At 42.3% G+C, this 15,751-nt stretch overlaps 1 protein-coding gene across 1 annotated transcript in view; it reads left to right on the plus strand.

The window, feature by feature from the left end:
- The window catches only part of LOC102770671 (chromosome unknown open reading frame, human C3orf52), a 30,657-nt gene extending 18,161 nt beyond the window's left edge, over positions 1-12,496 (plus strand). Inside the window, exons 4-6 of the mRNA XM_006763610.2 lie at positions 2,798-2,868; positions 7,317-7,498; positions 11,069-12,496. Coding sequence (XP_006763673.2) covers positions 2,798-2,868; positions 7,317-7,498; positions 11,069-11,073 — 258 coding nt within the window. The 3' untranslated portion in view covers positions 11,074-12,496. The remainder of the gene's footprint in view (positions 1-2,797; positions 2,869-7,316; positions 7,499-11,068) is intronic.
- The last annotated feature ends 3,255 nt before the right edge of the window (positions 12,497-15,751 follow it).

Raw genomic sequence — 15,751 nt, forward strand, 5'->3', positions numbered from 1 at the left:
TGAAAGGATGAATACATTTTTTGGGGACACCCTGTATGCTGTGCACAATTCCAGACTCTGCTCTTTAAAAGCCTTTCTCTTATTCTTTTTTGCCAACAGAAACCTTTTTGTGGGGGGCCTGACAATGAGCCTACAAGTACACACCTTGTCAGACTCTCTTGCATTTGGGGGAAACTGTGTGACCCAATTCTAGGCAGTTAAATATAGTGAAATTCTTGGGGCAGTTTCTAGGAAAGCTATTGTTTTCCTGAGTGGGTAGGATTAACGAAGGGAGAGAGGAAGGGAGAGAGGGAGGGAGGGAGGCAGGGAGGGAGGGAGGGAAGGAAGGAAGGAGGGAAGGAAGGAGGGAATAGAGAAGGTTGGAACGAAGGTGTCAACATGAGAATGTCTAAATCTGTAGAGAATTTTTATGAGTTCATTTGAGCAAACTGACATCATGGCAAGACACAAAATCTCAAATGCTCTCGAGAATGACTACTTTGTGGTTTCTTTTATACCATGAGAATTAAGGAGGGGACATAAGGAAGGTGTGAGAAAGCAAGGCAGGGAAATCTCTGTGATTGGATTACAGAATAGTTAACAAGATTATATGCTCCCTTATGGATTTGAAAAAGAGGAATACTTCTGGCATTTCAAAGGTATGTTAACCAAGATGCCTAGATGCACAAAAGCAATGGATAAAATTTGCTTACGGCAAATTAAAACAATGTTATAATCTTCAAACTGGCAAAAAATCTAAACATATGGTAACACTAAGTACCAGCAGGGCTGTGGGAAATGGATCATTTCTACTTTCCTGGGAGAAGAGTAAGATGAAGAGCAATTTGGCAAGATTTAGTTCCTTTGGTGATGTGCCTAATCATAGTCCCACCAAGTCCATTTCTTGGCATTTCTTCTCATATGTCTGTAAGAAACTCTTACACACATGAGAAAAGAGGCACAGAGATATTCAAGGGTGATAGCTTCAGTATAATTTGTACATAAATGGCAAAGTTGAAATAAGTACATAAAAAAGGAAAAATAAAAGATATTATGAAAAACAAAAAAAACAAAAACAAACAAACAAAAAACACTTTGAAATTCTACTATAACATTAAATTCACATCAAATCTGAGTATAGGGACAGCCTATATGCTCCAGAACCAATGCAGTATTTTCAAAGTATAAAGATACAAGCTTATCACCCTGGCCCTTGTGGCTCAGTTGGTTGGGTATCATCCCGTGTAAGGGTTCCAGGCTCCATTCCCAGTAGGGGGCATGCAGAAGGCAGCTAATGGGCAAGACACAATCTCAAATGCTCTCGAGAATGACTACTTTGTGGTTTCTTTTATACCATGAGAATTAAGGAGGGGACATAAGGAAGGTGTGAGAAAGCAAGGCAGGGAAATCTCTGTGATTGGATTACAGAATAGTTAACAAGATTATATGCTCCCTTATGGATTTGAAAAAGAGGAATACTTCTGGCATTTCAAAGGTATGTTAACCAAGATGCCTAGATGCACAAAAGCAATGGATAAAATTTGCTTACGGCAAATTAAAACAATGTTATAATCTTCAAACTGGCAAAAAATCTAAACATATGGTAACACTAAGTACCAGCAGGGCTGTGGGAAATGGATCATTTCTACTTTCCTGGGAGAAGAGTAAGATGAAGAGCAATTTGGCAAGATTTAGTTCCTTTGGTGATGTGCCTAATCATAGTCCCACCAAGTCCATTTCTTGGCATTTCTTCTCATATGTCTGTAAGAAACTCTTACACACATGAGAAAAGAGGCACAGAGATATTCAAGGGTGATAGCTTCAGTATAATTTGTACATAAATGGCAAAGTTGGTCCAACCACTTAGTGAAATCTATGCAGGAGTTAGGAGTTAGAGTGAAAGGCCTTCATATTCTAGATGTACCATTATGGGTGAATCCCAAACATAATTTCGAGTGAAAAGAAAAACCAAGTCATAGAAGATTGTATAGACTATGGTGCATATTTTATTTTAATAAAACACAAATTAAATTATGTAGCACTGATTGCACCAGGATGTATTACATTTATAAAAAACATGCATGAGAAGGAGTCATACCCTCTTTAGGACAATGGCTAGCACTAGGTGAGAGAGGAATTGTGTGTAAGAAGAGTCACTTAGTTTGTTCTGTCTCTTAGAGTGAAAGGGTGAACTAGATGTGGTAAAATGTGAAGCAAAGAAACATGGGTAGTGGGAACATAGGTGTCATTTTTTGGGGATGGCAATAGTTCATGCATAAAATAAGAACTTCATTATCTTTGCAATTATACACCAGCCCCACTTGGTCCCATTTTCCAGGAAAAGTGCCTTACCTGTGGCTTAGCATGGCTGTTTCTTCTTACAATGAAGCTCTCAAGAAAGGAGGGAAAGCCCTTGTCCAGTGATGCACCAGGCCCCGAGTGGCCTGTTCTGCCGTCTTCCCAGCCACTGCCCTGTTCTCTCCTGTCCGAGTTCCTTGGGGTCTGGGTGGACACAGGCTGCAGACCCCTCTCTTCATTAAGGCCACAAAGTGTCAGTGCAATACATAAGAGATGTTGAAAATCCCAGCCGGGTCACATGATCCTTATCAAATAAGATTCTTTTACATGAGTGTGAACTTGATTTTTGGTTGGTGCTAGGCCCTCCTCTGTCTGCTTCTTGATCCAGCGTCTCTGGATAACTTAGTTTCTAGCTAGTTGAATCCCCTTTGTCTAGGAGTACTTTTGCTTTGTCAGGTGATATGCAATAAGATCCAGCAATTATGTGTGTGGTTATTTTACTTGTTCCTGTTTGTTTCAGCTCACAGATGTGTACAGCTCATCCCCATCTCTGAATCGTTATTTTACTTCAGTGGAAATAATGGACTTCAGGTAAGAATGTGGAGAATCTGGAAAGCATCACCACCATTTACCTAGAAGGACCTCCCAAGTCTCAAAGCACAAAGGGAACCAACAATAGAATTGTAGCTTGTCAGTGCTGGGCTCAACTCCCTTATTTTACAAAGGAGAAAAGTGAAGCCCAGATTAATTAGATAACTTAACAAGGTCACACAGAAGAGAGGAAAAGCCAGTCCCAGGCACACCATTCCTGTTTAACAGAGAATGCGTAAATGAGCTAAGGGGAGAAATAGAAATAGATCTCAGATAGTGATGTGATGGAAAAGATAGAAGCCATGTTTGACTTGTGATTTTGTGGAACACAAGTAATATAGGAGTCTGTGTTCCTTGTGTAATATTAAAAATATAAAGACACTAGAGGCCCAATGAAAATCATGCACTCGCAGGGGTCCTTCAGCCCCGCCTGCACGCTGTCGCAGTCCGGGAGCAGTTGGACATCCTTAGCACTGCTGCGGAGGCTCCCGCCACTGCCAATGTGCTTGCCAACTGAGTGCCCAACTTCTGACTGAGCGGCGCTCCCCTTCCCCCCCACCCCCAGGGGGAGCACCCAACCACCAGAGGGCAGCTCCTGCATTGAGTGTCTGCCCCCTGGTGGTCAGTGTGTGTCATAGCGACCGGTTATTCTGTTCAGTCAATTGCATATTAGCCTTTTATTATATAGGGTATACTACAGGGAAAGTAAAAGGCATATGTATATAGAGAAGTCATTTGATTATCTTTTTGTATTGTAGGATAAAATTGACCTGACTAAGCTTTATTATCTACTATTCTTAAGATATCCCTGGGATGTGATCATCAAAGGCAATATTCCACTGGGGCCCCCTCTCTAACCATATATTTCCAAAGCCATAATATGAATAGAGCTGGGAGGAGAAGTATGTAAAGCAGGTGGTAGCACAGTGGGGACAAACGAAAATGGATCTGATGTCTGAAAACGCATACAGTGGCAGGTTGCCTTGGCAACCTATTTCTCCTTCTTTATGGATTTCCTATGTACATGTGACCTTATGATGACTTTTGTTTTCTTTTAAACTTTATTTCTCAATTACAGTTTATATTCAATATTATTTTGTACGAGAGGCCCGGTGCATGAAATTCATGCAAGGAGCTCAGCACTCGCAGCTGCCACAGCTGCCTCAGCCCTTGCAGCCCCGGCTTCATCCAGTAGGTCGTCCGGAAGGTCATTCGGCTGTCTGGTCTAATTAGCATATTACGCTTTTATTATTATAGATTAGTTTCAGATGTACAGCATCGTAGTTAGACAATCATATACTTTACAAAATGCTTTCCCTGATATTTCCAGTACCCATCTGACACCATACCTAGTTATTACAATATTATTGACTATGAATCGAGTGGGTTTTTTTCTGAGCATGATGCAAGGGTAGTTTCTTTCCTGGGTTCTTGTTCAGGTTGGATTCGAAGAATGAAGCCATGGACAAAAGGTAGTAGATGAAAAAGTGGAAATTTGTTGGAAACAAGTACAGACTCCCACATGGGGAGGGCGTCCCAAAGGGAGTAGTCCACTAAGCGCCTTTTCCCTAAGATTTATAAAGGCTGAAGTTCTTTGTCTCTTTATGCTTCCTTCTTATTGGTAAAATATGAACTTTAAAACTTAAACGCCTCGTGTTGTCCCCTTCTCTTTCTCCCCCTTCAGTGGTAGAATTCTCTATCTCCCGTGAAAATCTGTTTTCCTCTTTCTCCCATTTGTCAGCATTTCTCTGTTCTCTGTGAAAGTTTGTTTCCTCTTTCTCCCCATATCCTGTGGCGTGTCCCTGTCTTCTTCGAATGGATATCTTCCTTTCCCCTTATTCTGTGGCACCTTTTGTTCCTCTGTGAATGAATGCCTTTTGGCAGTGCCAAGCTCTTGACCAACTATGCCTTCCTCCCCCATGGACCTCCTAATTCCTAAAACTCCCTAAACCTGCCTATTTTACCCCTAAAAACTTTTTTCAACTGTATAACCCTATGTTGTACTTTACATCCCATGACTATTTTGCAACTACCAAACTTTACTTCTCAATCCCTTCACCTTTTTCACCCAGTCCCCCAACCCTCCTCCCATCTGACAACAATCAGTCTATTCTCTGTATATATGAATCTATTTCAATATTGCTTGTTTATTTTGTTCTTTAGATTCCACATACAAGTGAAATAATATAGTATTTGTCTTTCTCTGACTTACTTATTTCACTTAGCATAATACCCTAGGTCAGTGGTCTGCAAACTCATTAGTCAACAGAGCCAAATATCAACAGTACAATGATTGAAATTTTTTTGAGAGCCAAATTTTTTAAACTTAAACTATATAGGTAGGTACAGTGTTATTAACTTAATTAGGGTACTCCTAAGGCTTAGGAAGAGCCACACTCAAGAGGCCAAAAAGCTGCATGTGGCTCGTGAGCCGCAGTTTGCCGACCATGGCCCTAGGTCCACTCATGCTATCACAAATAAGATCTCATCATTTCTATGGCCAAGTAAGGTGACTTCTTTGACATTGCTCATTTTAATCATAAGCCTTTGGTATTAAAACACCAATAGAAAATGGAGAAATGCATAATTAGCCCCAACATGCTTTCCTCTGTGCACTTGCCCCAATTTGCAACTCAAAGACTGAGCCAAAGTTGAGAGCCACCTAGACTGAAGGGCTTTTCCAAGAATCCAGTCTCCTATTACGTCTTAGAGGACGTGGGATTGTATAATGGCTTGGGGTTGACACTGGGAAAAACTCATCAGAAAAAGGAGTGAAACATGACTCAAAGTCTGAACAATTAGCGTTACAGAATCTGCTTTTAAAAGTTATTAGAAAGAAAAACCCAAGGGTTTTAGTATTTTAGATAAAGAACTTTGGGAACATTTTTTAAAATCTAGGCAGAGTTTCAGCTGAGGAACAAAAGCCATTGCCTCCAAAGCCACAGTTGCTGCCTGTGAGCAGGAGACAGCCACAGGCCTGCAGGCATTTGTGTAGACACAAATCCTGACCTCAGTCCCAGCCCCGCTCAATGAAAACCTGGGAAATGCCCATTGGTTCATCCGCTGCTGGACCCACTCAGGTGGTGGGCAGATGAGGCAAAGCCCACAGAGTTCTCTGCTTCCCTGAAAATCCCTCTTCTCTCCTCAGAATTCAGCCTTGAGTACATTCACCCCAAGACTCACTTGGTAGAATGACAATGGGCTGGCCAGTCTGCGTTAGACAGAGCAAACTTCTCATTCAGCATCTGGTCTGGTGTTATGAAAGTCAGCCTCTAGTTCTTTCCGTAAGCCAACCCTTTGCCCATGGGAGCATAAGGTGGCTGTGAGTCAAGATGTGACCATCCTTAGCGGTAATTAGAAGGTAAAGCACAGGGAGCACCTGTACACTGGAGTTGCTGGCTTAGAGTTTGAAAGCAGTTTTCAGCCTGCCTGTAGTGGCGTCCTTGAAACTGTTTCCCCAGGGTCATTCATCTAAACCACAGGGTTTGGCACTTTTCTTGGCTGTCTTTGTATAAAGTTGTCAGCCATGTTAATGTTAAGATGACCTCTGGCCACAAGAGGGAGCTCTTTGCTTGTCCTTAAATAAGGGCAGCGCTTACTATTGGAACTGGCTTATTTATAAAACGCCCTAGGGCTACAGTCTCAGATGTGGCTACCTCTTAATTATTTTATTTCTTGCTCTTAATCTGGGTCATCTTGAAAGTAATAGGATAATTGTGGAAAACTTAAATGTTGATGTAGCATTTAAGATAGTATAATCTACTCATTAACTGAGAATAGCCCTATGATTATTTTTATTTTGATAATGGGAAAAATTCCTTAGGTCCCCTTCTTGAGAGCGCATTGCTGGGAGCCTCAGGAGTGGAAATGAGACACAACAAGTTTCTTAGTTGGGGTCAAAGCAGGGAGATATGATTTGCTGCTGGTACACAGGGCGAGCAGTGGGGGACTAGGAGTTCTGCACCCCTGAAGGCAGGGAGCTTTGGGCCCTACCTTAAACACTAATGAACTGGCTGAAGCAATTTGCTCTGACTAACCTGCACTTGTTGGGGCAGGGAAAGGGGTGTTGTGTGAGCGCATGCAGAAGGGAATACAGCAGGAGAACAGGGCTTTCCTGGCCTGCCTGGGCGGTCAAAGGCTGGAGTTGGGGCAGACAGTGGGCCCGGGGCTCTTCCTTGACAATCGCTGGTCCCATCTCTCCCTTCAGTGTCCTCTCTCAGTGGACTCCCAGGGGCTGTGTTCTAAGGGGAAGGAGGCGGTGAGAGTCACTGGGATATTCTGTGCTGGACCTGTGGAAGAGGATTCTTCCAGGGCAGCACACCCTTTGCTATTTTGTACTTGGAAGAACACAAGGAATTAAAAAAAGAAATGTTATTGCTAAAACTAGTTTCCAGACTGGCAGTGCGATTCTGTTTCGTTTGACTTTCTCTGTTTAATTTGCCTTTTAGAGAGGAAAATGCCACAATAACCTACCACCTGCAGTTTGGGGTTCCATCGGAAGATGACAGTTTTATGAAGTATATGATGAGTGAGGAGTTGGTGCTGGGCATTTTGCTACAGGATTTCCATGATCAGAACCTGTCTGGCTGTGAGACTCTGGGGCTTGATCCGGAGTCCCTGTTGCTCTACGGTAAGTTGAGCATGTCAAAAAATCAGAGTTGGGATGGTAAACAAGTGAACCAGACTGGGGACAGAGGGTTCGGTTGATTTCTGTGCAGGTGATGTTCCATGTTCTGTGGAGGTTACACAGTCCCTATCCTCCAGACTGAGTAGTTGGGGGGAAATCATGGAAAAAGTAATTAAACTATAAAGATGAGGATTGCTGAAAGTTTCCTTGTTATAGTTCACCCACATGCTAAGCCCCATACTCCACTTCATAATGGCATTAGTACAGGCATATCTCATTTCATTGTGCTTCATGGATGTTGCTTTTTTTTCCCCTTTACAAATCGAAGGCAAGACCCTTCACTTGCAAAAAGATTTTTATTTGCTTTATTGTGATGCTCTCTTTATTATGGTGGTCTGGAACCCAAAGCACAATATCTTTGAACTGTGACTATACTCTTCATAGAAACACCATGGTTTCATAAGAGAAGTAAGTGTTAAAGAGTTTGCAATAAACAATATAGCTAAATCATTGAAGTATTATCTCACTTGGCAACTTATCTCTTCTGTTGAAGGCCACTGAGTTCATTAAGAAATTAATGGAGAGGTATAAAAAGGCAAATTGACCTATTTCCTTAGAAAAGTATAATAAATCTACTCATCTACTTTTAAAACTAAGAACAAAACAGGGAAACTGATATGTTGTTTAATAAGCACAGAATACACCCCGCTTATCAGGAGAACTTTCCTGCCAAGACTTGGAGGAAGGTAGGCGGGGAGGTGGAATGGCCACAGCGTTGACATGTCCTTCCATGTGTCTACTGAAGCTCTGGCCTTTCTCTCCATCTCTCCTCACTTCCTTCCGAGTCCTCCCTTAGAGATGCACTAGCTCTCCTTAGCCCCACAGGCCAACCATCTTGGGCGTCTCATTTTCTCGTGGACCACCCTTCAGAAACACTCTCTGCACATGAGCAGTAAGTAACAGTGGAATGAATGAAAAAGGCAAATAGAAGGAGACGTGTAGCACCAGGCACGGTGCCAGCAGCCCAGCGTCAGGAGAGTGAAACAGAGAGGTTATAAAGCACTCGTGGGACTTCAGCACGAGAGCGGGCACTGATCATGATGGCTGAAGGTGAAGTAGATTAATCTCGGTAGAAAGTTTTAGCAAGCAGTTCTTAAAGCTTTTTATACACACACAATACTCCCCCCCCCCCACCACACACACACACACACTAAACAGAAACAATGACATTCATAAGGTCAAATTTCAGTTCACTGGGAAAGTCTCATAAAGGAATAGTTTCCTCACAGAGCATCTGGATAAATAAAGTGTGTCTGTGGGCCAGGCAGACAGCATACATGTGTGGAGTGGAGGGGCTATGCACCCTCCACAAGAATTTTAGAAAGAAAGAAACCGGACGGGGCCCTCCTGTGTAGAGGTGAGAGGGGGAAATCTACCCTGCATGAGATGCAGTGGCCGCCTGCTGTGGTGATTGGCCTTGATTTTCCGAGCCCTCTCTGCACATGTTGTGGTTACCAGCTCTTTCCAAATGTAGGCAAGGGTCAGGGGAGGAGTGTGAGAAAGGCTTCAGGGGATTGTGAGGTTGGGAGTATGATAAAGGGGATGTTGCTTTAGAGGCCAGAGGACAGCTCAGCTAAAAAGCCTCAGAGACATTTCCCAGTCTGGCTCTGCCTCCGGCCCCAGGGATGCCATGTGAGTCAGCCAGTTGCTGCTCCCCAGGAGATTGTACGTTTTCTCTCAATCATTTCTCCTGGGGAACGCTGTGACCCCACATCCATTTTCCATAGCATGCCTGAGCCGCATTCCAGCCATTAAATATTTTCAGGACTATGGCTATCAGGCCCTTCTCAAATGGATGGGTAGACAGTGACCATTTGGGAAGTGAGGAAGGAAAAAGACAAGAGAAGGCAGGTAGGGCAAGTGAGAGGTAAACTCCAATGAAAGAGATGGCTGTGGCAGGGATAGGCGAGGCCCCTGGGAGGGACCAAGTGAACCCTGTGGGTGCTTAGGCCAGTTCCTCATGCTCACATGCTCTGGGGGCTTGGTGGGTTACCACCATGCCTGTGATGAGCTGGGCAACTAGTTTTTCATAAAGATAATGTTCTAATTCTTCAAAGAGCAGAGATTCTTAACATTGTGGGGTTCGTATACTCCTAAGAGCAGTGGTTCTCAACCTTCTGGCCCTTTAAAACAGTTCCTCATGTTGGGACCCCCAACCATAAAATTATTTTCGTTGCTACTTCATAACTGTAATGTTGCGACTGTTATGAATCGTAATGTAAATATCTGATATGCAGGATGGTCTTAGGTGACCCCTGTGAAAGGGTCGTTCAACCACCAAAGGGGTCACGACCCACAGGTTGAGAACCGTTGCGTTAGAGGATGAGGACAACCAAGTACCTTCTCTCCAGAATAAAAGGCACAGAACTCCTCCCCTACACAAAATTTTATAATTTCACGGATTCCAAGGACTCTCTGAGTCAAGTCTGTGGTTCCTTTGGGGTTCATATGTGTGTGTACTTTAGAGTCAGAACTTTAAGTTAGGCTCTAATTTGGGTTCCTGGGGTATTTTGTGCATATTTCTCATTTTCTGATTTGGAAATACAATGACTATTTGACCTAGCTGCAGGCATATTGTAATGCCTTATAAAAATAAAAACTTTCCTTACTATAATAATCAAAAAGGATTTTGAAAAATATTGAGATATATAACTCCCAACCAACTGAGCCACACCAGCCAGGACTGTCTGGAGACATTTTTAGTTGTCACTATTGAGATTGTATGTTGGATACTAATATCTAGTGGTGAGGTCAGGGATTCTTCTTAAAGTGCTCTCTAGAACTACCCAGCCCCCAACGTCAACTGTGAGAACCCTCAGGCAGAGCATGAAGGGCTCTCTATGTAGTGTCCCAGGGCCTTGGGTGGGCACCACCCCCTTAGCCAGGCCGGCTCACACCATTTCCCTCATCTGGATTTCTCATGACATATTGTGCACCTTTAAAAAAAAACCCTGAACATTTAGAGGTATTTTTATAATGAGATCATGAAAAAGGCCTGAATGTTAAAATGTCCTCAGTATCCAAAAGGCCTCACCAAATGTTATTTTTCATGAATTATACCCAAACCAATGAGCGGACAATGTGGTATTTGCCTTTTGGAAAGGATTTGGAGTTTGTGTTTGTGTGTGTGTTGACTGAAGAGGCAATTTTCTGTTAGGAATTTACAATATTCCAATTTTTTAAAAAATATATTTTTATTGATTTTTTACAGAGAGGGAGGGAGAGAGATAGAGAGTTAGAAACATTGATGAGAGAGAAACATCGATCAGCTGCCTTCCGCACATCTCCTACTGGGGATTTGCCCGCAACCGAGGTACATGCCCTTGACCGGAATCGAACCTGGGACCCTTCAGTCTGCAGGCCAACGCTCTATCCACTGAGCCAAACCGGTTTTGGCAACAATATTCTAATTTTATACGAGTATATATTCAAACCAAATAAAGTCAAATGAAACTATGGGTGTTTAAATTAATTATAATTCTTAAGTGTCTTTTGTTTGTGTTTTCTTTTCAGAGTGAAGTGGTAGAGGCCAGCTGTGTCTGAAGCAGTGTTCCCTGAGCTGTGGGATGAAGATAACTCATTCTATTTTACAGAAAAGATACTGTGAATTAACTGGAAGGATTTGAAATGACGAGAGGGCTAGGCACGGTTCTTTTTCTCCTGATTGTGCACAGTAGGACATCCAGCAAAACAGCAAGAGCTGCCCTGGTCCCACTGGTGGTAGAAGCAAGAAGACAAATGGGACAGGGGTGACCGAGTAGCAGGGTGAACCTTCCAGTGTGAAGTCACTGCTATTCTTGAAGCACTACCTGTCCCCACCGCCATGTGGACACTTTCTCTTCAGTGCTGGGGTAGACTTTCGGGCAGGATCCCGCCTGCCTGTGCTGTTGGAGAGGTGGCAGCAGGTGAGGGAGAATTGAGCCAGTGGTTCACTGAAATCCCCCTCCTGCTCAACATTATATTTAATCTACCTCTAAGCAAGCCTCCTGATAGGGAGGGCATTTAAGCCCAGAGCAGCATGGTTATGTGTCTACCTTCATGACCTGTAGCTGCATTTCTTAGCACATCAGCTGTAGGCACATCATCCAATGTCACTGTTATCAATAGCTACAGAAAGGAAATGTTCATTTTAAAATTATTTTGTATCTCCTCATTGTTCTATGATTCCTGAACACTTCTCTTAAAGACATAATTCCCTGTGAGCTTTGTACACTTTGCTCTCATTTTGGATAGTTTTTCCATGTATATTTTCACAACCTTCCATCAGGGAATCATTAAGAACCCTAACCATCTGCTAGAACTATTACACAAGTGCTTTTCATGGTCCAGTGTTATGGCCTTCTAGTAGGACTCAGTGTCTTCAGGCATTGATCATAGAGCTGATGAAAGATAGTTTTGAAACAGGAAGAGCCACTCTCTGAAACAGTTATAAGCTTAATGACAGTTCACTTACAGGGTGGGAGAATATTGGTAACTGGCTCGGTCATTTGCCTGTCATGAGGGATCAGAATTATTTGTTTTCAGGGAAATTGCTGGGAATTTTCCAGGAGAAAGAGTTTGTGGTCCTATAATGACAGCTCTTTAGCCTAATATCTCAGTTAGGTTGACCTTAGGTGGAAGTGAGTATGGGGGCAGCTGTGTATGGGGGCGTGTCTGAGTCTTGTCTCAGGTAGATTTGCCTTAAACTCTTTAGGACCCAGGACTCTGGATAATGTGAAAACTTTCCTTCTTATTGAACTAGAAGCTGCATTCCTTGTAACACTGTCTCATTTTGAGGATAGTTCCTCAAACTAGCAAAACAGGTGAATTATCCTTCTTCCTCTTTTTTTTTTTTATATGTCAAGTGTAAGCTTTAATGTATTTGTACTTTTTAGAAAATAATGAAGACTTTTCATGGAAAAGGATTTAAAAATATTTACAATAAATTATTTTTGCCCTCTGCGCTGTCCCATTTCCCTTTGCTTCATTGGTGGCAACTCTCCAGGGCCATGATTTGGGTTGGTGTTTTCTTGCAATAAATGGTGTTGGAAGTGATCTTTTCATTTCCCTGAGGGCAGCTTCCCCTTCTGAGGGAGTGAGATTGAACTGGGGTGGGCTGAGTCCTCCTCTCTGTTTCAGTGAGTGAGGGCGGGTGCTTTGATCCCTTCCACTTCCTCCCAGAGCCCTCTCTGGCAGGGCCAGGTGTCTGAAGGGCCTGGGACTGGAAGGAATGGTTGGTGTATATCTGGGATCAAGACAGGGTTGGTTTTCATCTTCCCTTCTCCTTTGGAAAGCACCAAGATGCAAATACCTTGTCCTGGGTTTTGACCACTTACGAGTCATAGAATTTTCCATAGAGTGCACTCTTTAGCCCACGTGGTGTGGTAAGACCTGAACTTTGTGATGAAAGCATTTGGAGGGTTTGGAAAAAATGGCACTTACATATACACTACTCTGCTATCAGAGGTGAATATTGGTCATCACACATTTTAATGATGAGCATAACGTCTGGTGTATAATAAGGTTTTAACAAATACCTGTGAAATAATTGAACAATTTGAGACTGGTCTTTTGTGGAAGTCTTTTAGATATGGACTGAAAGGATACTGCCAGATCAGAGGAACCTGTCACCCCACTGTTCCAACAAAAATTCTATCCACGTGTTCAATTCTTTTTTGCCTCACAATGTAACTTAGTCCTATAGATTTTTTAATAATGAGTTTTGCAGAAGACTAAAGAAGGCACCAGTGTAGAAGAAGACCATAATAAGGAAGGAAACTTCTGGTCTTACAGGGATTCAGGCTCTGCCATAGGTGAAACAAGAAACAACGTGAGGTGGGGGGCGGGGGGGGGAGTCAGGTGTTAAAATTAAATAAAGATAAAATATAGAGCTGTGGGTGGTCCGAGGAAAGAGTATCCAGTATAGTATAATTGGAAAAATATTTGCCTGGGAAGTAGGACATAAACTGACCCTGAAGCAGTGGTGGGATTTGAATAAAGAGGTTTGCCTTTCTTTACTTAAGTTTGTGTCTTACTAGGGTCAGGTGCACAATCTGTCCTTGCCCCATTCAAAATCTGACCAGTGCTGAGAAAAATGGGAGCTATCTCTCTAAATCTTCCTCCTCTGCTCCCATTACTGTAAAATAAGGTAATTCACATGATTACTGCATTGCTGGCAGCTGCATGCAGACACATCCTTTAATATTTTTCTTTATGATTAGAAAAATACCCTCTTAGTGTTAGGAGGCAGTCCCCTTTTTTATGGTTAAGAAACTAAGGCCTGGAGAGGTGGGAAGACAAGCCCCGAGCTCCCCAGTTTTGGGGAGCACAGCTCAGCCCACTAGGCAACCACACACCATCCAGGAGCATGAGTAGAGAGAGGACAGGGATGAGTTGAGAAGTGTGATCTTCAGGCTGTAGGAGACTCTGGGATTATGATGATGCTCAATCCTTCCCCAAGTGCCTTGCCAAAGACCTCCTTGTGGGAAAGGGGGAGGAACTGAGAGCTGGGGCATGCTCAGATCCAATGGCTTTCAAGTTGCTTTTTGAACACAAGACGCTGATTTGGAAGAGAACAGAGTCACAGAAATTTAAACAGAATCTTCTATTCTCTGAAGACTTCTGTGGAGTCCTGGGGCACACCTTTTTCATTCTGCCTATGCCCTTCCACCCCTGAGAATAGCTGTAGCCCTCGTTACCCAAGGTTGTCCTAATAATGTCCTCATTTGAATTTATTTGTTGTCAACGGTCGATTTTCCTCACCCATCTTTGCCCTTTTCTTGTACCTCTCTTATGTTCTAAATAAGAATTTGTTCACTGACTCAGGGATTATTTATAGGTACTAGTATGAATGTAAAACAGAAACCACAGAGCCCACAGTAGCTGCATTAAATGTGCCTCCGTGAACTTTGGCTGTGTACAGTTGAGACCAACATGGGGGAGGGGAATTTTCAGATATATTTGTGACTTGAGGATAAAATTTAAATCCTCAGCCTCATTTTTTTTAAAAATCAAGAACAGGAATTTTTTAACTAAGGAGTTGCATCCTCAACCCTTTACAACTGTATACAAATATTGTGTGTGTGTGCATGTTCTGTGATGAGGATATACAACTTTCATCAGAAATCCTGAAATCCATAAAAAGGATCAGCAATATAAACAGACATCGTAGGTATTTCAAAGGACTCTTCTACTCAAAAATAATTTCCTCTCATAATCCCTCAAATTTTATTATAAGAACAACTTTCTTTGGTTAAGCACTTATAATTAGTATGTTCCTGAAAAAAGGCATATACTGTTTCAGACAGGTAATAAATACTTTCACATGATGAGACTCAAACAAATATAACTCATCATGTTATGTTGAGAAAATTTGAATCCATCAGCTTCCACAACAGTTCAATATCCAAGTAAAAATTCCCTGCATAAAACGCAGAATTCTGGGTTTCTGCCTGCTAGAGGACTGATGGGTACCCTGGATTGGGTACATCAACCAGTGGTTTCTCTGTACATCATGAAGTTTTTTGTTTCCCTTTGCTCCATGTATTCAGGATCTATGTTAAATGGTTTACATACATTAGATGTAATCTTCCTGTGTCTGGGTGAAAAGTTAAGCCTCCAAGTTCCATGCTCAAGGTCATGGAGAGAGGAAGAGATAGAACCAGGATTTCAATAATCGATTATTTGACTCTGGATTCCACACGCTGTCCCCCATACCATGTTAATTTTCTTGTACAGCATTGCCTGCCACCACCCATGACTCCTTTCGAACTTGAGTCAATCTTGGCCGACTGTCAAAGTTATGGTTCCATGTGAAAGAGTTCTGCTAAAAACAAGAAGTTAACGGAGGATAAGATACTAGGATGTGATTGGCTTCACAAATCTCTTACTATTTTAAAATCCCTAAAATTAAGACAATGCATGGGTTAAAACAGGAAGTTGAAAACACAGGTGCGAATATAGAAATAGTCTAATTTGTTAGTTGTTGTTGGGCTCACTCATCTAATTTGTAGTTTAATATTTCCATACCATTGTATTGGTACCTGCTCTTATGAGTTACATTAATACCCAAACACATTTCTGTTTAGTTCATCTCAATTCTGATTGTTTAGGGCAAGGTCTACAAACTAATCTCCTGTGGTACCTCAGACATTACGTAAACAAATGACTGTGGCTGTATTATTCCAATAAAATTTTATTTACACAAAAAAGGCAGTT

This window comes from Myotis davidii, unplaced genomic scaffold (assembly GCF_000327345.1).
Source record: "Myotis davidii unplaced genomic scaffold, ASM32734v1 scaffold379, whole genome shotgun sequence".
NCBI classification, from domain to species: domain Eukaryota; kingdom Metazoa; phylum Chordata; class Mammalia; order Chiroptera; family Vespertilionidae; genus Myotis; species Myotis davidii.